Source organism: Staurois parvus, unplaced genomic scaffold, assembly GCF_062004578.1.
Source record: "Staurois parvus isolate SC_StPar_1 unplaced genomic scaffold, SC_StPar_1.0 ptg001144l, whole genome shotgun sequence".
Lineage (NCBI taxonomy): Eukaryota > Metazoa > Chordata > Amphibia > Anura > Ranidae > Staurois > Staurois parvus.
In genome coordinates this window covers 1502963-1528077 of record NW_028318940.1, presented here as the reverse complement: position 1 = coordinate 1528077, position 25115 = coordinate 1502963, and the positions used below count along the sequence as shown (strand labels likewise).

Below are 25115 nucleotides of genomic sequence, written 5' to 3'. Positions count from 1 at the left end.
CATCCATCAATGTCTCCAAGCTTTATTTTGCTCAGAAATCACTTTGAAAAATGCCCCCCTAGCATCTCTGCCTGTGGCCATCTAGAGTAAGGGCAGAGGATTCATGTACCATTTTACTTCCTGAAGTTCATCTGTCCTTAGCTCAGGCATGCAGCCAGGAGGTCGTGCTTAGCTGAGCAAACTCCTCCTTCCATTGTGAAGACCCCTGGGATGTATGACCTCCTTTTTGCCCTGGTATGGAAAAAGAAAGTAAATGAAGAAATGTAAATAAAAAAAAAAAAGTTTAAACCCAGTAAAATGATTTACTTTTCTATCTAACAAATGCTCACCGCATAAGGATTAATAATCGATATTGCTGCTTGAGAGAGTGAAGTTCCACTTTAACTTGATTGGCCACAAGTAGATCATGCTGCATCCCAAAGAGTCTCTGCCTGATGTATCAACCGGTACAAAGTCTAATGAAAGTGCCAGAAAAAAATGTCTACGAGTCCAAAATCCATTTTATACTTTGGTTTAGATCATAACAGGAAAACCTAAAACAGCCAATGCGTTTCAGGGGCCCCATTGGTCTCCCCCTGAGTTTCAGGCATTGTAAGAAACAGGAGATTTCACAGAATTGGTGTAACGGAACTGGACCTAGACTGCACTTGGGTATTTCCGTTAGACTCCCGCTTCCCTGTCCGAACACAGATCCACGGACACCACCACTGACCATACAAGATGAGACAGCACCAGACTTGTATGAAAAACCGGAAATAGACTGCTTTATTTTAACATAGATACAAGATATACAAAGGGCGGGGAAATACACCCAGAAACAGGAAACAAATCAGCAGGCCGTCCCATTAGGGGGAAGGGCTGTCGGAAACATTAAATCCCATAATAGTTTGCTTCCAACCAAGACACACAGTAGAACAATGGGAAGCAGCTGCATGGCAGAGAGCAATGAACAACCCCCACACCAATATTAGAACATTTCACCCTGTACCCCTAACAGGCACAGGGTGACTTACACATAATAGGAATATGGGGAGCTGAGACGGGTCTCCCCACCTCTCCAAAGGGGGCTGTGCTCCATGGGCCCCCCACCCAAAGTCACTCCCGTCACAATTGGCATTTTCCTATTATGATAAATGGGATTTTTACCAATATTAACCGGTAATAAAGGATTTTGGACTCGGGCACCATATTTTGGGTGCTGCATTTCATGGTAAAACCCATTGATCCATCAGACCTGGTGTCTTCTCTTCCATCTGCAGGTACTGCACAGGAGCCAACAACAGACGTGGTGCAGGAAGCCGAGGAGACGCAAGTGTCACAATTTAACCGGCTCTTCCAGAAGCTGATGGATCAGAACCGCGTAGAAGAACAGCAGGAGAAGCGGCGCCCAGTGCCTAAACCCGAGGAGCCATTGGAAGATGACTCGGAGGAGGAGCTGGAGAAGGCGGAAGAGGAGGAAGAGGAGGGCCCGCTACTGATGGAGAGCACTGAGAGGAGGCAGAGTATGGAATCTGTAGAAGCTCTAGCACAGGAAGAAGAGATCGATGAACCAACAACCCGGAAGAAGAATCCCCGGAAGAAGAAATCGGAAGAACGGACTGTGCAGCCAACCGGCGACAAACCGGAATCTAAACTGATCGACCGCGATGACGTCCTTCCTGTTAAGTCTCCGAAGGTTCAGATGCCTCTGCTGCCTACCACTGTGGAGGAGGAGGAGGAGGTGAGGATTTGCAGTATTATTTATTATTATTATTATATATAGCGCCAACAGTTTGCTCAGCGCTTTACAATATAACGGAAGACAATACAGTTCAATACAAGAGGGTTAGGAGGGTCCTGATCCTGGGAGCTTACACTCTAGGAGGGAGTGGCTAGTGGTACGAAAGGTAGTAACTGTGGGGGATGGACTGGTTGGAAGTGTAGAAGATTCCATTATTCGCTGAGGGCAGGATAGGCTTCCCTGAAGAGATTGGTTTTCAGAGATCACCTAAAAGTGAGCAGAGTAGGCGATAGTCTGATAGATTGGGGTAGAGAGTTCCAGAGGATGGGGGAAGCTCTGGAGAAGTCCTGGAGTGGCTAGTGGTACAAAAGGTAGTAACTGTGGGGGATGGACTGGTTGGAAGAGTAGAAGATTCCATTATTCGCTGAGGGCAGGATAGGCTTCCCTGAAGAGATTGGTTTTCAGAGATCACCTAAAAGTGAGCAGAGTAGGCGATAGTCTGATAGATTGGGGTAGAGAGTTCCAGAGGATGGGGGAAGCTCTGGAGAAGTCCTGGAGTGGATAGTGGTACAAAAGGTAGTAACTGTGGGGGATGGACTGGTTGGAAGAGTAGAAGATTCCATTATTAGCTGAGGGTAGGATAGGCTTCCCTGAAGAGATCGGTTTTCAGAGATCGCCTAAAAGTGAGCAGAATAGGCGATAGTCTGATAGATTGGGGTAGAGAGTTCCAGAGGATGGGGGAAGCTCTGGAGAAGTCCTGGAGTGGCTAGTGGTACAAAAGGTAGTAACTGTGGGGGATGGACTGGTTGGAAGAGTAGAAGATTCCATTATTAGCTGAGGGTAGGATAGGCTTCCCTGAAGAGATCGGTTTTCAGAGATCGCCTAAAAGTGAGCAGAGTAGGCGATAGTCTGATAGATTGGGGTAGAGAGTTCCAGTGGAATAAATCTTTACTTCTAATGTGCGTACGGGTTATCGATCGCAACTAGGCTCCATGCACTTTAGCCTTTTTTTTTTTTTTCTGCTCTTAGAAGCAAAATCGCATTATCCTGTGTCCATGCACACTACTTTAGGCTTTTTAGCATTTTTTTTGAGCTTCAGCATCTAGAAACAGAGTTTTTTTGCAGTGGTTTTCCAGCAGAAAAAAAAAAAAAAAACACTAAATGCTGCTAAACTACTAAAACGCTCCTAACTGCTTTTTTTGCTAGCTTTTTAATTTTTTTTTTTCCTCCTACAGGTACTGTAAAAACACTAATAGAATGCAATCCCTACTGAATGCTACTACCAGCGTTTTTTTTGTTTTTTTTTTGTTTTGTTTTTTAGTTTAAAACAAAAAATAAAAAAAAAGCACTCTAGTGTGCATGGAGACCTAATCAGTAGATTAACCACTTGATCTTCGGAGGATTTACTAACCCCCCCCCCCCCCCCCCCCATTTTCTGACCGGGCCATTTTTGCGATACGCAAAAATTAACTGACAATTGCGCGGTCGTGCACAGCTGCACCCAGATTAAATTTACGTTCTTTTTTTCCCCACGAATTCTTTTTGTGGTATTTGATCGCTTGTGCTGGTTTTATTGTTTGCGCTATTAAAAAAAAAAAAGACAAATTTTTGGGAACAAACATTTTTGACTTTTTGCTATTAAACATGTCCAGTAAAAAAATAATTTAACAAAATCAAATTTCGTCTTAAATTTAGGCCGAAATGTATTCTGTTCCGTGTCTTTGCTAAAAAAACAAAAAAAAAATCCCCAATACGTGTAAATTAATTGGTTTACGTGAAAGTTAGTGTTTAGAAATGGCGGTAAATATGCTGGAATTTTTTTTTATTTTTAACTAGCAATGGCAGCGATCAGCGACTTATAGCGGGACTGCAGCGGGCATTCAAACACTTGGGGGGGAGGGAGACTGACTTGGTGTCACTGACATCCCCAGTGACACCAATATTTAGAAAAAAAAAAAAAAACAACACAGACACTGTACTAATGGCAATGGGCAAGAAGGGGTTAACATGAGGGGCGATCAAAGGGTTAACTGTGTGCTGGGTGTGTTTTACTATGTGCTGCGTGCTGTAAGCACACTGCTTTGGATGGCTGTGCTGTGCAAAGCCGTGTGCACGAGCTGACAGGGAGAACTGTTTTCTGTTTACAAACAGTTCTCCTCCACGTCGGAGATGCTTTGCAATCACCGGGCGCCGGCGAGTAATCACCGTCCGGGACCTCGTGATTGAGAGTTGTGGCTGCGAATGGCGGCACGGCCTCTACCTGGAACAGCATAATCACGTGTGTGTATGTATATATGTGATTTTTGCGCACCCGTGACACCTGCTATAGGGCGGACGGAAAGCAGCTGGAGAATGCTAGCACAGCCATGCAAAGCAGTGTGCACGAGCTGACAGGGTTTACAAACCGTTCTCCTCCCCGTCTGAGATGTTTGGCAATCACTGGGCATCGGCGAGTAATCACCGGCTTGGACTTGGTGATTGACAGCCACGGGTAGCCCTTTCCTCCCTGGCCACACCCCTTTCATTCATTGGTTTTCAGTTCTTTGAATCATAGACCCCCCCACCCCCCCTCCAGCATCATCTAGGGTGGTCTGTAGCCAAATACAGCCTGCCTAGATATACCCACTGCTCCAGATGAACATCCACCCATCAAAGCATTTTTGATATTTGCATAACTCCTCCCAAAAGCCAGCCCACTGGGCTGAGGCTTCTTGAGAGGAGTACGGAGACAGGGTGCTGTGATGCTATCAGGAAGCTATGTACGGTCATTTTCTTGCATTGCATAGAGAAGTACAGAGACCCAGTGATGACATCACTGGGTCTAAAATAAAGAATGTCATGAAAATGGAAAGATGTTTTATTTAAACATGTAATTCGTATTTATGAGGGAGGAAAAATTAACTGTGGAATGCAAAAATTAACGGACGCCCCAGTCCTATTATATTTGGTGATCCTTCCCGCACCTCGAAGGCCTGCTAACCAATCATTATATTACTGCCAGTATGCATTGCTCCTGCAATTTATTATTTATTTTTTAATACTTGGGAGGGGAGGGGGGAGGATAACGGAGTGAATGAGGCCTAACCCCAAAAAAAAAAAAAAAATCTTGTCTTGCTTAGGAGGAGGAAGATGATGAAACCGCACAGAAAATGATCATTCAAGAGGCATTTGCGGGCGATGATGTCATCAAGGACTTCCTTAATGAGAAGAAGAAAAACGAGCAGGACGGGAAACCGAAAGACATCAACTTGGTGTTGCCGGGATGGGGAGAGTGGGGTGGAACCAACCTCAAAGTCAGCCATAAAAAACGCAGCCGGTAAGTCTGGAGACCTTGTGGTGGGTGGAGCTATGACACTTAAAGTGTACGTCCAGCCAGCACTTTTTCTTTTTTTTTTTAGATTTTTTTGGTTAGGATCTTTATTTTTTCTGTCTGTCTCCGTGGAGCAGATTCATCCTCTAATTGTCCTGTTATTGGACAGGAAGGTGACAGGTGGGCGGGCACACAGCATTGTCCTAAAGTCAGGGGAAGTTGGGTCCGTATTAACAAAGTGGAATCCGGATCAAAGGCGAACCGAAAGGAAACTCTTCTGGGAAGGCCGTCCACAAGGTTTAGGAGGGTGTCTATGGGAAGGTTGGACCATTCTTCCAGAAGCACATTTGTCAGGTCAGGCACTGATGTCGGGGGAGGAGGCCTGGCTCGCAGTCTCCGCTCTAATTCATCCCAAAGGTGTTCTATGGGGTTGAGGTCAGGACTCTGTGCAGGACAGTCAAGTTCCTCCACCCCAAACTGGCTCCTCCATGTCTTTATGGACCTTGCTTTGTGCACTGGTGGGCAGTCATGTTGGAACAGGAAGGGGCCATCCCCAAACTCCTCCCACAAAGTTGGGAGAATGAAATTGTCCAAAATGTCTTGGTATGCTGACGCCTTAAGAGTTCCCTTCACTGGAACCCCTGAAAAACAACCCCACGCCATAATCCCCCATCCACCAAACTCTACACTTGGCACAGTGCAGTCAGGCAAGTACTGTTCTCCTGGCAACCGCCAAATCCAGACCCGTCCATTGGATTTCCAGACAGAGAAGGATGATTGGTCACACCAGAGAACATGTCTCCACTGCTCTAGAGTCCAGTGGCAGCCAGCTTTACACCACGGCATCCGACGCTTTGCATTGCACTTGGTGATGGAAGGCTTGGATGCAGCTGCTCGGCCATGGAAACCCATTCCATGAAGCTCTCTACGCACTGTTGTTGGGCTCATCTGAAGGCCACACCAAGTTTGGAGGTCTTTAGCTATTGACTCTGCAGACAGTTGGCGACTTCTGCGCACTGTGCGCTTCAGCATGCGCTGACCCCGCCCTGTCATGTGACGTGGCCTGCCACTTGGTGGCTGAGTTGCTGCTGTTCCCAGTGCCTTCCACTTTGTTATAATCCCACTAACAGTTGGCCGTGGAATATTTAGTAGCCAGGAAATGTCACGGATGGACTTATTGCACAGGTGGCAACCTATCACGGGACCACGCTTGGAGTCACTGAGCTCCTGAGAGCGACCCATTCTTTCACCAATGTTTGTAGAAGCCGTCTGCATGCCTAGGGGCTTGATTGTATACACCTGTGTCCATGGAGGGGATTGGAGCACCTGAATCACATGATTTGGAGGGCGGGGCCAATACCTCTGGCAATATAGTGTAGTGTATTCATGATCATTACGCAGGAACCTGAATCTAATGATTTGATAGGCCGGCCCAATACATTTGGCAATATAATGAATGTAAAACCTTTATCCTAAAAGAAAAAAAAAGAATGTTACTGTAATTAACTGCAGTTTGGCTTCAATGTGTTGTGTTTTTAAATCTGCGAATCCATTCAACACTCCCCTTCCCCCAGACTGACATTGTTGCCGTCCAAAGGTGCCCTCTGTGCTCCTTCCTCCAGAGTGGGGGCGCTTTAATACAGGAGGTGTGTTACTGGCCAGATCACCAGGTGGAAACAGAAGGGGGAAAAGCCTAAAAAGATAAAACTATAGCAGCCACCACATATAATTTACCCAACGGGACGCAGGCAACAAGACGAGAAGTGAGTGGACTTTTTTACCCAACATATTGCAAGTGGCAGTAGAGAAAAACATACCCAACAGGGGGAGGAAAAAAAAGAAAAAAATAACTTTTTTTTTTTTTTTTTAAAGGAAGGAAAAAGATTATAAACAGTTTCCTCCTGCATTCTGCTTCAATAACATGCTTGATCAAGCAGGAATAAGCTACTCCCTTCCACAAGAAGTTGTGGCTATAGATACATTTTGGATTTTGTTTTTCTTTTACAGTTACATTTTTAACCATTTCAATACCGGGCAATTTTCCCCTTCCTGCCCCCAGGCCATTTTTTCAGGTTTCAGCGCTCTCACACTTTGAATGACAATTGCGCGGTCATACAACATTATACCCAAACTAAAATTTTATAATTTTCTTAACACAACTAGAGCTTTCTTTTGGTGGTATTTAATCACCGCTGGGGTTTTAATTTTTGCTAAATTAACAAAAAAAGACCAAAAATTTTGAAAAGAAAACACATTTTTCGTTTTCTGTTATAAAAGTTTACAAATAAATAATTGTTCTTCATAAATTTAGGCCGAGATGTATTCTGCTACATGTCTCTGGTGAAAATAACCCAAATTAGGATGTATTATTTAGTTTGTAGGAAAGTTATAGAGTTCACAAACTATGGTATAGATCTGAATATTGATCAATCCTGAAGTACTGACAGCCAATCTAATTTCTTGAGGTCCAAGAATGTCAGAACAGTACAGATATCCCCCAAATGTCAGAACAGTACAGATATCCCCCAAATGTCAGGACAGTACAGATATCCCCCAAATGTCAGGACAGTACAGATATCCCCCAAATGTCAGGACAGTACAGATATCCCCGAAATGTCAGGACAGTACAGATATCCCCCAAATGTCAGGACAGTACAGATATCCCCCAAATGTCAGGACAGTACAGATATCCCCCAAATTTCAGGACAGTACAGATATCCCCCCAAATGTCAGAACACTACAGATATCCCCCCAAATGTCAGGACAGTACAGATATCCCCCCAAATGTCAGGACAGATATCCCCCAAATGTCAGGACAGATATCCCCCAAATGTCAGGACAGTACAGATATCCCCCAAATGTCAGAACAGTACAGATATCCACCAAATGTCAGGACAGTACAGATATCCACCAAATGTCAGGACAGTACAGATATCCCCCAAATGTCAGAACAGTACAGATATCCACCAAATATCAGGACAGTACAGATATCCCCCAAATGTCAGGACAGTACAGATATCCCCCAAATGTCAGGACAGTACAGATATCCCCCAAATGTCAGAACAGTACAGATATCTCCCAAATGCCAGGACAGTACAGATATCCCCCAAATGTCAGGACAGTACAGATATCCCCCAAATGTCAGAACAGTACAGATATCCACCAAATGTCAGGACAGTACAGATATCCACCAAATGTCAGGACAGTACAGATATCCACCAAATGTCAGGACAGTACAGATATCCCCCAAATGTCAGGACAGTACAGATATCCCCCAAATGTCAGGACAGATATCCCCCAAATGTCAGGACAGTACAGATATCCACCAAATGTCAGGACAGTACAGATATCCCCCAAATGTCAGGACAGTACAGATATCCCCCAAATGTCAGAACAGTACAGATATCCACCAAATGTCAGGACAGTACAGATATCCCCCAAATGTCAGGACAGTACAGATATCCCCCAAATGTCAGGACAGTACAGATATCCCCCAAATGTCAGGACAGTACAGATATCCCCCAAATGTCAGAACAGTACAGATATCTCCCAAATGTCAGGACAGTACAGATATCTCCCAAATGTCAGGACAGTACAGATATCTCCCAAATGTCAGGACAGTACAGATATCCCCCAAATGTCAGGACAGTACAGATATCCCCCCAAATGTCAGAACAGTACAGATATCCACCAAATGTCAGGACAGTACAGATATCCACCAAATGTCAGGACAGTACAGATATCCCCCAAATGTCAGGACAGATATCCCCCAAATGTCAGGACAGATATCCACCAAATGTCAGGACAGATATCCCCCAAATGTCAGGACAGTACAGATATCCCCCAAATGTCAGGACAGATATCCCCCAAATGTCAGAACAGTACAGATATGCCCACTTTTTGTGAAGTAGACAGTCCGATGTACTTCATAAGAGGCATGGCAAGTTTTTTGAAGTTGTATTTTTTTTGTCATTTTTTGGAAAATGAAAAAAGTTTAAAAATTATTTTCACTATTTTTTTTACATACTGTCACCAGTGCAGTACAGCGTCATATAACTGGCATGGCAGTGATCAGGGACACTGACTGGTGACAGTATGAAAAAAAATTATATTATATATATATTTTTTTTTTTTTTTTTTTTTAATTACATTTTTTAAAAAAAAATTTTAAGATTTTTTTTTTTTCATATTTTACTATGCCCAAATTAGTGCAATGTTACCATAGTAACATTGTACTACTTTGGGGAAGTGATCAGTATTTTTTTTTTTTTTACACAATTTGCTTATAGCAAAGAATTACTTTGCTATAAGCAAGCATTTACCTGAATGAAATCAATTCATTCAGGGTTTTTTTTTTTTTTTTTTTTTTTTTTTTTTTTTTGTGGTTAGCTGTGATTTGGCCACAGCTGATCACATGACATGTGCATGTGACCTGCTGTGACCATTCACAGCTAGACACTAGTATACAATGGATGGCATGAATGAAGCCATCCATTGTATACAACTGTCATGTGACCTGCTGTGATTGGTCACAGCAGGTCACATGGTACCGGCAACAGGGGCTGGTACTCAGATCTGTCATCAGCCGCGTCCCAGGTACACGGCCGGTGACAGATCGTGCCGCTGCGCGGCTCTGCAGTGGTGCGAACTGCGCATGTGCGGGAGGACGCCAAATGGCGTACTCCCCGGAAATCTAATGCATTTTTGCGGCCACCAAACGGCTATAGGCCGGGCAGCAAATGGTTAAAAAGTTATTTTTCCTTGAAAATCATTAACCTTGCTTGCAGATACTATGTACACTTAAATCTTTCTAAACCGGGAATCTTATTCCTGAGCGCGTACGTTTTTACGAGGGCGCCTCACTTTTTTTAATTGCTAAAAAAAAAAAAATTTGGTTGACCCACCGAAAGTTTTTGCTCTTATGAAGTCTTTGTTTCCCCCGAGGAGTTTGTCTGGCCAGCGTTTCGTCTCGTCGAAGGGAGTAGCTTATTCCTGCTTGATCAAGCATGTTATTGAAGCAGAATACAGGAGGAAACTGTTTATAATCTCTTTCCTTCCTTTAAAAAAAGAAAAAAAAAAAAAAAGTTTTTTTTTTTTCTTTTTTCTTTTCTTTTTTTTTTTTCTCTCTCTGGATGAGTCCCAGTAACACAGACTGTTACGGTTACCTTTTGTTAAAGGTCTGTTTTCCGTCTCCGACGCGCGTCTAGCTGCGGGGATGGAGAGAAGACATTAATATGAATATTGCTTGTTCTTGGAAAGACTTCTGGGACCATCAAAGCTGCTAACGTTTGTGTTTTTTTGCTTTGAAAATAACTTCAGCGTAATTTAGACAAAGTCCCCGGTGCAGATTGCTTAGCTGGGCGCTTTCTGTGCTCCAGTTAGCATGCAACACCCAGCGGAGGGAGACGCTTGTTCCGCAGCGGCTGGGGAGATCCTGTCGGTAATTTTTTTATTTTTTTCTGTTTATTAATTAAGTCGAGGTGAGTTCATGGTTACAAAATCCAGATAAGCAGCTGAAAGCTAACGATGTTTATATCATTTTATCCTGATACCAGAGGAATGAGAATGTGCTGATTTTTTTTTTTTACTTTTTTCCCCTATGAATTAGAAGAGCTTATTTTTGCTATTGTAATTATAAGTATGTCATTTCTAATTAAATACACAATATTAGGGTTCTTGCTCTATATCAGCCAATTTCTCAACCTTTTATTCAGTCATGGTATGGTATGAAAAAGTGCAAAAAATATTGAGGCACAAGGTGAATTTTATGTAGGGTTTTTTTTTTTCAGTACAGATTTGGGCTCTCATGGATACCTCCATGATGTGTGTTTTTATTTAACCACTTGCCGCCCAGCCACTGTACATATACGGCGGCAGAGCGGCACTCGCAGGCAAAACCACGTTTTAAAACGTGTGTTTTGTAAACAAATAGGGGGCGCGCGCAAGGCGCACCGCCGCCCTATCTGTCCCGCCGATTACGGCCGCAGATGTGAATCGCCGGGTCACAGCCGGTCCTCAGCGGCTGTTTCCCGGCGATCGGCGGCAAACAGTGACAGACAGCACAGCTGCAGTAGCTGTGCTGTCTGTCACTTCCCTGTCAGCTCGAGGACGAGCTGATCGAGAAAGAACAGTTTCTCTTTCTCGATCAGCCTTGCCCTGCCCAGTACACACCCCGCCCCCTAGTAAAACACTCCCCTCACTCCTATAACCCTTCCCTGCAAAATATAGTTAACCCCTTCCTCCCCAGTGCCATTAGTACAGTGTCAGTGTTTTTTTTTTTGCACTGATCACTGTATTAGTGTTTTTGGAGATGTCAGTGACCCCAAGTCAGTACCCCCCAATGTCAGAATGTCCGCCGCAGTACCGCCATAAGTCGCTGGTCGCTGCCATAATTCACTGATCGCCGCCATTATTAGTATAAAAAAAAAACCTAAAACTCCCAGTATCTTTCCCGCCATTTGTAAACGCTATAACTTTCACGTAAACCAATTAATTTACACGTATTGGGTTTTTTTTTTTAGCAAAGACATGTCGCAGAATGCATTTTGGCAGAAATTTATGACTAAATTTGATTTTTGCATTTTTTTTTTTTTTTTACTGGACATGTTTTATAGCAAAAAGTCCAAAATATTGTTTTTTTTTTTCCCTCAAAATTGTCAGACTTTTTTTTGTATAGCGCAAAAAATAAAAACCGCACAGGCGATCAAATACCACCGAAAGAAAGCGCAATTTGTGGGGAAAAAAGGATGTAAATTTCATTTATGTACCATATTGCATGACCGCGCAATTGTCCGTTAAACTAGCGCAGCGCTGTATAGCAGAAAAATGGCGTAAATTGCAGTATCTATACCATAGTTTGTAGACGCTATAACTTCACACAAAGCAATCAATATACACTTATTGGGATTTTTTTTTTACCAAAAACATGGAGCAGAATACATTTTGGCCTAAATTTATAACCAACTTTGAGTTTACTATATATTTTTTATAGCTGAAAATAAAAAATATTGTTTTTCTTCAAAATAATAAATTTCGTTTGGGTGCTGCATTGCATGACCGAGCAATTGTCATTTGAATTAGTGCAGCGCCGAGTAGCAAAAAGAGGCGTGGTCATTAAGGGGGTAAATCCTCTGGAGCTCAAGTGGTTAAATTAAAAAAAAAAAAAAAGTAAATGGGTCCAAAATAATAATGGTAACTCCCCAGAAAAATTGTATTCAGAATAAATTTGGCTCAAAATAGAAAAAAAAAGTGTGTGTGTGTGTGTATATATATATATATATCACCCAAACTGTACTCGCCGCTCCTCGCAAGACCTCCTACTCTCTAGCTCCCTTGTCTCCTCCTCCCATGCTTGTCTCCAGGACTTCTCCAGAGCTTCCCCCATCCTCTGGAACTCTCTTCCACAATTTATCAGACTGTCGCCTACTCTGCTCACTTTTAGGCGATCTCTGAAAACCTCTCTCTTCAGGGACGCCTATCCTGCCCTCAGCTAATAATGAATCTTCTACTATTCCAACCAGTCCATCCCCCACAGTTACTACCTTTTGTACCACTAGCCCCTCCCTCCTAGATTGTAAGCTCCAAGGAGCGAGGCCCTCAAATCCCTCTTCTATTGAACTGTATTGTTGCTGTATTGTCTACCGTTATATTGTAAAGCTGAGCAAACTGTTGGCGCCATAAATCCTGTATAATAAAGATATATATATATATATGAGATATAAAATTCTACACTATATTGCCAAAAGTATTGGCCCCGCCCTCCAAATCATGTGATTCAGGTGTTCCAATCCCCTCCATGGACACAGGTGTATACAACCATCACCTAGGCATGCAGACTGCTTCTACAAACATTGGTGAAAGAATGGGTCGCCCTCAGGAGCTCAGTGACTCCAAGCGTGGTCCCGGGATAGGTGGCCACCTGGGCAATAAGTCCATCCGTGACATCTCCTGGCTACTAAATATTCCACGCTCAACTGTTAGTGGGATTATAACAAAGTGGAAGCAACTGGGAACAACAGCAACTCAGCCACCAAGTGGTAGGCCACGTCACATGACAGAGCGGGGTCAGCGCATGCTGAAGCGCACAGTGCGCAGAAGTCACCAACTGTCTGCAGAGTCAATAGCTAAAGATCTCCAAACTTGGTGTGGCCTTCAGATGAGCCCAACAACAGTGCGTAGAGAGCTTCATGGAATGGGTTTCCATGGCCGAGCAGCTGCATCCAAGCCGTACATCACCAAGTGCAATGCAAAGCGTCGGATGCCGTGGTGTAAAGCACGCCACCACTGGACTCTAGAGCAGTGGAGACGTATTCTCTGGAGTGATCAATCACGCTTCTCTGTCTGACGATGGATGTGTCTGGGTTTGGCGGTTGCCAGGAGAACTGTTCTTGCCTGACTGCATTGTGCCAAGTGTAAATTTTGGTGGAGGGGGGATTATGGTGTGGGGTTGTTTTTCAGGGGTTGGGCTTGGCCCCCTAGTTCCAGTGAAGGGAGAGCTTAAGACGTCAGCATACCAAGACATTTTGGACAATTTCATGCCCCCAACTTTGTGGGAAGAGTTTGGGGATGGCTCCTTCCAGTGCACAAAGAAAGGTCCATAAAGACATGGATGAGTGAGTTTGGGGTGGAGGAACTTGACTGTCCTGCACAGAGTCCTGACCTCAACCTGATAGAACACCTTTGGTATGAATTAGAGTGGAGACTGCGAGCCAGGCCTCCTCCCCCGACATCAGTGCCTGACCTGACAAATGTGCTTCTGGAAGAATGGTCCAACCTTCCCATAGACACCCTCCTAAACCTTGTGGACGGCCTTCCCAGAAGAGTTGAAGCTGTTATAGCTGCAAGGGGCGGGGCCAACTCAATATTGAACCCTACGGACTAAGACTGGGGGGCCATTAACCCCCTTGCGGTATTCCTGAGTGTATCTCGGGGTAAAGTTTCAGCACCACAAGCGGTAACCTCCCCCGAGCTACACTCGGGAATACACTGCAGCGTTGCTCTGGGATCTCTTCTGCACTTACCTTGTCCTGCGCTCCCGCGATGTCCCTCCTGCAGTGTCCCCAGCAATGTCCTCCGGCCGATGCCGGCATCTGTGTTCTGGGTTCCGTTCCCTGCGACGTCGGGACATACGGGGGACAGAACTGGCGGGAAATTTGAAAGTTGTAAAAGTGACATTCACTAAATACACTAAAATCACATAGTATAACATTCCTGTATCAAACCATTTCACATACATTTTGTCCCAAGTGCTTTGTCCGGCGCCCTGCCTGCATTTTTACTGTTCTTTCTGCCTGGAAACTGAGAAACGTCCATGGCGTCCAAAAAGCGTCCCTTTAGGTCAGACGCGGTTTTAGACCGGCTAGAGAACAGCAATAGTAAATCAGAACCACTTGCAGAATTGAGTGATAATGATTTGTGGGGGAAATTCCTCATCAGACACTGAAAACGATTCTGCGACTTTGCTCAGCGATGTGCGAACTTGGCGCTCTATTTCAAATTTCAGTGTTTTTGGTTTGATTATATTATTGAATTACATTTATTATTATTTTTTTATGATTATTTATTAAATTCTAATTTATGATTTCGTGTTTCAAATTTTATCATCCCCGGGATGTTTACTAGACTCTTGTTCGGACAGATTTCAGTGAGTTATTCCTAAGAATTACAGGCCTACAATTAAAAAAATTAATTTTTTCATGCAAAAAAATGTACCACTTTGAGCGCAGAAATATGGACATAATCAGACCGCTAGGGAGGCTACAGTTCATGTGCATGGAAAGGCAGGCAGGCCAATTAGTGTGTGTCAGTCATTTTGGGCCAGTTTTTAATTTTTGGTATTTTTGCCATTACCATGACCCACATGAAAAAAAAATTTGCGAAAATAAAACGGCGCACTTGTTAAATAGCAGGAAAGTAGAGTAGCATGTTAAAAAAAATTAATTTGACCTGGAGGTTCAGGAAGAGTAAATCTTTGTTTTATTCACATGTAGGTTCATTATAAAAGGACACCGAGCTCCTCCAAGGAAGGACCAACGTCTCCCCAACGTCATTATTAATGAGACGAGGAACATTATGGCTGCCGCACATCAGGTGGGTGAGGTTGGATGGTGGTTGGAGGACGCTGGGAAGGGAATTTTTCTCTGTTTTGGAGATATCTCAAAATTCAGCAACCACAACATCTGAGTGCGATCCACTGAAGGGTGATGTCAGTCTAACATGGGCCAGGGATGAAAGGAAAGGTGGATAGTGGTTGGAGGGGAGGTCACAGGGAGGACTTCAGGAACATGTTATTGGGTGACCTTTCCTTTGTGTATCATAAATAATTGCTGTGGTTCCCCATGAAATATTTCACTTTATTTCCATCCATCCCTATCTCAGTGCTGATGTTCACCTTCAACCTTTTTCAGCCACTGACTGCCTACGTTCACTTGACTGCACATGATTGCTCCGGAACGGCTTCCTGAGAGTAACATCAGTGGACCAATTCTGCTCAGTTAGGGTTGGCATGGCAAATCCAACACGACAAACACTTTGCTCCTGCGCTAGGAAAGGACTCAGTAGACCCAATAGGAATGTTCTGAAATATTCACTGCTTGCTGCCCTCAACAGACCGGGGTGGTCCGAATACACTGGATACAAATGGAGAACCAGAAAAAGGGCGCACCGACCTAGTGCATTATCGTTTAATAAATTATTTTAAAGAAAGAAAAATAGGTATCATACTCACAATGGATATAATAACACAGGCATGTCAAACTGAACAAGATGTATGATCCAAACAACATCTGAGTCCATACGATGGAACCCTGGATGACCAACTGGCTAACGCGTTTCGAGGACACAACCTCTTCCTCAGAACATTTTCCTCCTGTTGGCTCTGAGGAAGAGGTTGTGTCCTCGAAACGCGTTAGCCAGTTGGTCATCCAGGGTTCCATCGTATGGACTCAGATGTTGTTTGGATCATACATCTTGTTCAGTTTGACACGCCTGAGTTATGTCCATTGTGAGTATGATACCTATTTTTGTTTCTTTAACCACTTCCAGTCTTGACACTTCCCCCCCCCCCCCCCTTCCATTCTTGACACTTCCCCCCCCTTCCAGTCCGGACACTTTCCCCCCCCTTCCAGTCCGGACACTTCCCCCCCCCCCCCCCCTTCCAGTCCGGACACTTTTTCCACCCCCTTCCAGTCCGGACACTTTTTCCACCCCCTTCCAGTCCGGACACTTTTTCCACCCCCTTCCAGTCCGGACACTTTTTCCACCCCCTTCCAGTCCGGACACTTTTTCCACCCCCTTCCAGTCCGGACACTTTTTCCCCCCCCTTCCAGTCCGGACACTTTTTCCCCCCCCTTCCAGTCCGGACACTTTTTCCCCCCCCCCTTCCAGTCCGGACACTTTTTCCCCCCCCTTCCAGTCCGGACACTTTTTTCCCCCCCCTTCCAGTCCGGACACTTTTTCCCCCCCCTTCCAGTCCGGACACTTTTCCCCCCCCCTTCCAGTCCGGACACTTTTTCCACCCCCTTCCAGTCCGGACACTTTTTCCACCCCCTTCCAGTCCGGACACTTTTTCCACCCCCTTCCAGTCCGGACACTTTCCCCCCCCCCCTTCCAGTCCGGACACTTTTTCCACCCCCTTCCAGTCCGGACACTTTTTCCCCCCCCTTCCAGTCCGGACACTTTTTCCCCCCCCTTCCAATCCGGACACTTTTTCCCCCCCCTTCCAGTCCGGACACTTTTTCCCCCCCCTTCCAGTCCGGACACTTTTTCCCCCCCCCTTCCAGTCCGGACACTTTTTCCCCCCCCCTTCCAGTCCGGACACTTTTCCCCCCCCCTTCCAGTCCGGACACTTTTCCCCCCCCCTTCCAGTCCGGACACTTTTTCCACCCCCTTCCAGTCCGGACACTTTTTCCACCCCCTTCCAGTCCGGACACTTTTTCCACCCCCTTCCAGTCCGGACACTTTTCCCCCCCCCTTCCAGTCCGGACACTTTTCCCCCCCCCTTCCAGTCCGGACACTTTTTCCACCCCCTTCCAGTCCGGACACTTTTTCCACCCCCTTCCAGTCCGGACACTTTTTCCACCCCCTTCCAGTCCGGACACTTTTTCCACCCCCTTCCAGTCCGGACACTTTTTCCACCCCCTTCCAGTCCGGACACTTTTTCCACCCCCTTCCAGTCCGGACACTTTTTCCACCCCCTTCCAGTCCGGACACTTTTTCCACCCCCTTCCAGTCCGGACACTTTTTCCACCCCCTTCCAGTCCGGACACTTTTTCCACCCCCTTCCAGTCCGGACACTTTTTCCACCCCCTTCCAGTCCGGACACTTTTTCCACCCCCTTCCAGTCCGGACACTTCCCCCCCCCCCCCCTTCCTGTCCAGGGCAATTTTCAGCTTTCAGCGCTATCACACTTTGAATGACAATTGCGCGGTCATGCAACACTGTACGCAATTTAATTTTTTACCATTTTTTTGAGACAGATAAAGCTTTATTTTGGTGGTATTTATTCACCGCTGGGATTTCTATTTTTTTGCTATGTAAAAAAATTTTGAAAAGTTTTTTTTTTTTTTTTTTTTTTTTTTTTTTAATTTTGCAAATGGAATAAATTTTGGCCAAGATTTATGATGAAATATTATTTGTTATCTTTTTAGTAAAATAAAAATCCAAATTAGTTTATAATCAAAAATTATAATTTTTAAACATTTTTGTTTACATTTTTATTTTATTTTTTTATATTTTTATTTTTTTTTACATACTGTCACCCTAGCAGTACAGTGTCACCATGGTGACACTGTACTACTTGTGGGGGGTGATGAAGATTTTTTTTTTTTTTTTTTACACTGATTGCTTTTATACCCATATAGGATGTAAAAGCAATCATTTCTCTCTCTCTCTGTCTGCATTCTTGCACTCATTGAGAAGTACTGAGTGAGCTGTGATTGGTCACACCTTGTCACATGGTACAAGGCTGTTGTGAATAGCCCTGTACCATGTGACCTCTGTGATCATTCACAGATTTCACACGTAGTAAGCAATGATGTCACAAGTGACATCTTGCTTACTACTCTGCATGCGATCACTGATTGGCTAATCAGTGATCACATGATCGGGACCCGTCCGACGATTGGTGTTCCAGTGTCCGGAGGACACAGCGGGCACCGGATCGTGGTGCTGCGCGCTCCCAGGGAGCGTGCACAAGCAGGGTGCGGAGAGGCCGTTTATAAACGGCCACCCGACCCTGCAGTGCCACCGTCCGGCCGTTTATATACAACGGCCCAACGGGAAGTGGTTAATAAATTATTTTAAACGATAATGCACTAGGTTAGTGCGCCCTTTTTCTGTTTCTCCATTTGTATCCAGTGTTGGCATGGCACCTGTAACCTCCATCAGGTGCATATGGGACAATGCAGAAGGACAATTTAGGAGATGGGACCAAGTGTTCTCCACCTATAACAGGACTCGAAAAAAAGGACCGTAAAACTTTCTGAAATTACAATAACCTGTTAAAGATGCTATGAGATTTTAGTGATCTACCTTCGTTAGGATGGTGATACTCATTCATTGTCCTGCGAGTGCTCTGGTTCACCTGCATGAGCAAAGCTTTTATATTAAAAAAAAAAAAAAAAAAAAAAAAGGATTTGTAAAGTTGCTTTGTAGCTAAAGCTTGTGGCCCCCCTTCCAAATGAATTGAGTTCAGGCATAGCCGATAGCAGTCACATTCAACTGGACTTGTTCTGTAATATTGATGACATCTTGTAGCTTCTCCAAGCTACTTCTTCAGCTCTATGTGCCAGGAAAATCACATGCTCGATGAAGGGGCCCCTGCGAGGCCTGAATCATTGCACTTTTTTTTTCGCTATGACGTGATCGCAATCAATAAAAGCTTTTGGATGTTACTTGATCCATGGCGTGCTGGCAAATATATGTACATTGGTCTAGGACAGGGTTTCTCAACTTGGGTTCCTAGGCTTCCTCCAGAGGTTGTTAGGGGTTCCTAGAGCAATTTCCGCCTCTCAGATAGGTTTCCTCTGACACCATTGATCTTTTTAGCTATCTGTAAAGGGGTAATTCTTCCCAATGACCACAAGTGTAAGGAGCATTCTTCCCACTGATCGTCACACTAATGTACCATGAGTTGTAGATTTGTCATTTTTAACAGCGGTTCCCTGAGACTAGAAACCTGTTTCGAGGGTTCCTCTGTGTTGAAAAGGTTGAGAGGTCAATCTAGGAAGATACTCCCTGACACTGGAAACGAAGAAGTAGCTTGCAGAATTTGCAAAATGTCTTCAACATTACAAACCAAGTCTAGCTGAATATGACTTACTACTACTAGCTATACCATGTCCTGGATAAATGAGAACCTTCACAGACCTATTGAGTTCAGGTGTTTCTAGCCAAGGGTACTGTTAATACTACAGCATAGACATCTTGGATAACTGCTTTTCCAACCTTGTGGTAACCTGTAGAGCAGTGGTTCTCAACCTGTGGGTCATGACCCCTTTGGGGGTTGAATGATCCTTTCACAGGGGTCGCCTAAGACCATCGGAAAACACATATTTCCGATGTGTAAAGAGCAGCTACTGTGTAGAAAGTAGCTGCTGTGCTGAAAGCAGCTACTCTGTTAAAAGCAGCTACTGTGTTGAAAGCAGCTACTGTGCTGAAAGCAGTAGTATTGGAGGTAAAACGACACTTCATGAATTATAATTACTGGGTAAATAATTTTAGGATTGGGGGTTACCACAACATGAGGAACTGTATTAAACGGTCGCGGCATTAGAAAGGTTGAGAACCACTGCTGTAGAGGAAGACCCTTTTCTGTTCCAGCATGTCTATGCCCCTCTGTATAAAGCCTGCTCCATAAAGACATGGTTTGACTAGTTTTTGGGGTGGAGGAGCGCAAGTGACCAACACATATTCCTGACCTCAACCCTACAGAACACCTTTTGGATAAATTGGAACACTGTAAATTAGGTCTTCTCATCCAACATTTGTACCTGACCTCACAAAGGTTCTCTAGCTGAATGGGCACAAATTCCCACAAACACCTTCCAAAATCTTGTGCAAAGTCGTATGAGAAGAGTGGAGGCTGTTACGGTCACACTATTTAATGCCAATGGTTTTGGAATGCCCAACAAGCTCTTATGGTCAGGACTCCACAAACATTTTGCCTTTATAGTGTATGTTTCTACTAAATTCCATAAAGACACGGTTTGACCAGTCTGGTGTGGAGGAACTCAAGTGTCCTGTATAGAGCCGTGAACGTAATTCTACTGGGCCAGATCATCTTCTTAAACATCAGTATCTGACCTCATAAATGCTGTTTTTGGCTGAATGGGCGCAAAATCTTATGGAAAGCCTTCCTAGAAGAGTGTTGGCTACTATAAATGCAAAGAGAGGCCAACCCCCAATGGGAATCAATTCAGACAGACGCACTCAAAAATTTTGTTAAAAGCCTTCCTAGAAGAGTGAAGGCTGTTATGGTCACAAAGGGGGCCAACTCCGTATGGAATGTCCAACAAGCTGATCTAGGTGTGATGGTCAGATGTCAAAAAAACATTTGGCCATATAGTTAGTTTCCACTAAATAAGTTCCATAAAGACATGGTTTGACCAGTTTGGTGTGGGGAATTCTTGTGTCTTGTATAGAGCTGTGGCCTCAAGCCTACTCGACACTTTTAGGATGAATTGGATCACCAATTGTGAGCCAGATGTTCTGCCCATATATCAATATCTAACCTCATACATTTTTTTTTTTTTTTTTTTGCTGAATGAGCACAAAATCTAATGAAAGCCTTTGGGATAAATTGGAACACTGGCAGTAAGCCAGGTCTTCTCATCCAGCAGCAGTACTTAACCTCACAAATGCCATTTTTGGCTGAAAAGGCACATATTCCAAAGTAAAGCCTTCCTAGAAGAGTTTTGGCTAACCCACAATGGACACCAATTCCCAGACACACTCCAAAGACTTGTGGAAAGCCTTCCCAGAAGAGTGGAGGCTGTTATGGCCACAAAGGGGACCAACTCCATATGGAATGCCCAACAAGCACATAGAGGTGCAATGTTTCCACTAGAAGTTCAATAAAGACTTGGTTTGACCAGTTTGGTATGGAGGATCTCAAGTGTCCTACACAGAGCCCTGATCTCAATCAAGTTCCTCCATGCCAAACTGGTCAAAACCATGTCTTTATTGAACATATATATACTGGAAACATACACTATATGACCAACCGTATGTGGAAACCGGACCATTGCACCTATTTGTGCTTGTTGGGCATTCCATATTCCTTTGTGGCCATAACAGCCTCCACTTTTCTGGGAAGGCTTCCCACAAGAGTTTGGAGTGTGTCTGGGAATTGGCGTCCGTTGTGGGTTGGCCTCCCTTTGCATCTATAGTAGCCTCCCCTCTTCTTGGAAAGCTTTCCATTAGATTTCTGCCCATTCAGCCAAAAAGAGCATTGATGAGATCAGATATTGATGGTGTAGAAGAAGACCTGGCTTACAACTGGTGATCCAATTCATTCTAAAGGTGTTAATTGAGGTCAGGGCCCAGTGTAGGACACTCAACACCTTTAGAATGAATTGGATCACCAGTTGTGTGTCAGATCTTCTTGTATAAAATCAATATCTGATCTCATCAATGCTTTTTTTGGCTGAAAAAAAATCTCATGGAAAACCTTCCTAGAAGAGTGGAGACTACTATAGATGAAAATGGAGGCCAACTCCCAATGGGCACCAATTCCCACAGACATACTCCAAAATCTTGTGGAAAGTCTGTCCTGGTTTGGCATTGGTGCCGACTAAGTTGAGCACTATGGAAAAACCGTATCCACCATGGAGCACTGCGGTATCCTGTAATGGATATTGTACTGTACTGGTTTTAAAAAAAAAAAACCCAGCTGATATGTAATTTTACAGTTGCTTTTATTCTGTATTATAATAAAGATTGGAATGACTGCCTTTTAAGTTGAGTACATTGCCATTAAAGTTGCAATGAAAAATAGAGGTTTTGTATGCATCTACAGGTGAAACTTGAAAAATTAGATTCTGGTGCAAAAGTTCATTTATTTCAGTGCAGCAGCTTAAAAGGTGAAACTAATATATGAGACTCATTACATGCAAAGCAAGATAGTTCAAGCCGTGATTTGTCATCATTGTGATGATTATGGCTTACAGCTCATGAAAACCCCAAATCCACAATCTCAGAAAATGAGAATATTCCATGCAATCAATAAAACAAGGATTGTACATAGAACAATATCGGACCTCTGAAAAGTAGAAGCATGCATATGTACTCAGTACTTGGTTTGGGCCCCTTTTGCAGCAATTACTGCCTCAATGCGGCGTGGCATGGAAGCTATCAGCCTGTGGCACTGCTGAGGTGTTATGGAAGACCAGGATGCTTCAATAGCGGCCTTCAGCTCTTCTGCATTGTTCGGTCTCATGTCTCTCATCTTTCTCTTGGCAATGCCCCATAGATTCTCTATAGGGTTCAGGTCAGGCGAGTTTGCTGGACAATCAAGCACAGTAATCCCACGGTCATTGAACCAGGTTTTGGTGCTTTTGGCAGTGTGGGCAGGTGCCAGGTCCTGCTGGAAAATGAAGTCAGCATCCCCATAAAGCTCGTCTGCGGAAGGAAGCATGAAGTGCTCCAAAATCTCCTGGGAGACGGCTGTGTTGACCCTGGACTTAATGAAGCACAGTGGACCAACACCAGCAGATGACATGGCTCCCCAAATCAACACAGACTGTGGAAACTTCACACTGGACTTCAAGCATCTTGCAGTGTGTGCCTCTCCATTCTTCCTCCATACTCGGGGTCCTTGGGCCTCTCCATTCTTTCTCCATACTCGGGGTCCTTGGGCCTCTCCATTCTTTCTCCATACTCGGGGTCCTTGGGCCTCTCCATTCTTCCTCCATACTCGGGGTCCTTGGGCCTCTCCATTCTTCCTCCATACTCGGGGTCCTTGGGCCTCTCCATTCTTCCTCCATACTCGGGGTCCTTGGCCCTCTCCATTCTTCCTCCATACTCGGGGTCCTTGGGCCTCTCCATTCTTCCTCCATACTCGGGGTCCTTGGGCCTCTCCATTCTTCCTCCATACTCGGGGTCCTTGGCCCTCTCCATTCTTCCTCCATACTCGGGGTCCTTGGCCCTCTCCATTCTTCCTCCATACTCGGGGTCCTTGGGCCTCTCCATTCTTCCTCCATACTCGGGGTCCTTGGGCCTCTCCATTCTTCCTCCATACTCGGGGTCCTTGGGCCTCTCCATTCTTCCTCCATACTCGGGGTCCTTGGTTTCCAAATGAGATGCAAAAGTTGCTCTCATCAGAAAAGAGGACTTTGGACCACTGAGCAACAGACCAGGTCTGTTTTTCTTTAGCCCAGGTAAGACGCTTCTTACATTGTTTGTTGTTCAGGAGCGGCTTGACAAGAGGAATACGACATTTGAAGCCCATATCCAGGATCCGTCTGTGTGTGGTGGCTCTTGATGCACTGACTCCTGCCTCAGTCCACTCCTTGTGAAAGTTCCCAACACTTTTGAATGGCCTTTTCCTGACAATCCTCTCCAGGCTGCAGTCATCCCTGCTGCTTGTGCACCTTTTTCTTCCACACTTTTTCCCTTCCACATAACTTTCTATTAATGTGCTTTGATACAGCATTTTGGGAACATCCAACTTCTTTTGCAATTACCTTTTGAGACTTTCCCTCCTTATGGAGGGTGTCAGTGATGGTGTCAGGTCAGCAGTCTTTCCCATGATTGTGATTCCTACTGAACCAGACTGAGAGACCATTTAAAGGCTCAGGAACCCTTTGCAGGTGTTATGGCTTAATTATCTGATTAGAGTGGGACACTTTGAGCCGAGAATATTCCACCTTTTCACAGTATTCTCATTTTCTGAGATTGTGGATTTGGGGTTTTCATGAGCTGTAAGCCATAATCATCACAATGATGACAAATCACGGCTTGAACTATCTTGCTTTGGATGTAATGAGTCTATCTCATATATTAGTTTCACCTTTTAAGTCGCATTACTGAAATAAAGTTTTGCACCATATTCTAATTTTTTGAGTTTCACCTGTACTAAGCAGTATCTTGAGCACTCCACACTTCATTTGTTGTACAGTCTTGGAATGAGGTGTCCATCAATGCTCATAGAGGTGTAATAGGTGTTCACAAAAATATTTTTTCTTTTTCTATTGCAGGTAAACGAACTTCCTTATCCGTTCAACAACCAGAGACATTTTGAGAGCAGTATTCGCGCTCCATTGGGGAAAACGTGGAATACAGAGAAGGCTGCTCATAAACTGAACAGTCCACGGGTGATCACCAAGAAGGGACACATCATCGAGCCGATCACGGAAGACATTTTCCAGAAACACACACAGGCCACAAAAACAGACATGGAACGGAAAAAACCCAACCAGAAACAAGACCTGAAAGATTCTAAGAAGAGGAAATCTTGGCCCCGATAAACTGAGAAGGTCCAAAGAGAAGTTGTACTCCTTACAGGACTCCACCTTGTAATGATCAGTGCTTGAAGCGAATGCCACGGAGGGTGCTGTGCTAGAACCAAATACAAACACGCAATGTCACCTACCATCCTAGGGGGCGCTGGTGACTTGGCATCTCTGCAGACTGAGAAATGAATCAGACTGGTGGGAAGGGTATTGCTGGGACTATCTATGGCCAAAGGGGTTTTTCTTGTACTCAATAGACTGTCAGTCCCGCTGTACTAAAAATTCTGTCATGCTTTTGCGTGGTGTTATTCTTAAAGTCTGACGGCCGTTGCAGATTTGGCCTGAGTATTTAAAACCGAAGCCCAGGCAGGTATGAAATACACAAATTATTGCATCTATGTGTTAAAGCAGAGCTCCACCCAAAAGCCCTTGTCCCCTGCTGCCCATTAAGGATTGTCACCTTTAGGCAGCAGGGGGGGGGGGGGAGCGGCTACACAAATTTGACAGGTACCCACTTCCGCTGTGATCGCCTAAGGCAATAAGAAGCGGCCGTTGTCCCCCCCCCCCCCCTTCCCTCCCCATAGTGTGTCCCAGAAGACTACGGGGCCATTCACAAAGCGCAGCACTACTCGCG

General features: G+C 44.6%; 1 protein-coding gene across 1 annotated transcript; it reads left to right on the top strand.

Moving 5' to 3' along the window:
• Window positions 1-1192: 1192 nt before the first annotated feature.
• LOC149439248 (U3 small nucleolar RNA-associated protein 14 homolog A-like) lies at window positions 1193-24777 on the top strand. Its single transcript, XM_089659258.1, has 4 exons — window positions 1193-1720; window positions 4840-5036; window positions 15020-15119; window positions 24227-24777. Exons 1-4 carry the CDS (start codon window positions 1208-1210, stop codon window positions 24494-24496), a joined length of 1080 nt encoding a protein of 359 aa, XP_089515384.1. The 5' UTR covers window positions 1193-1207; the 3' UTR covers window positions 24497-24777.
• The last annotated feature ends 338 nt before the right edge of the window (window positions 24778-25115 follow it).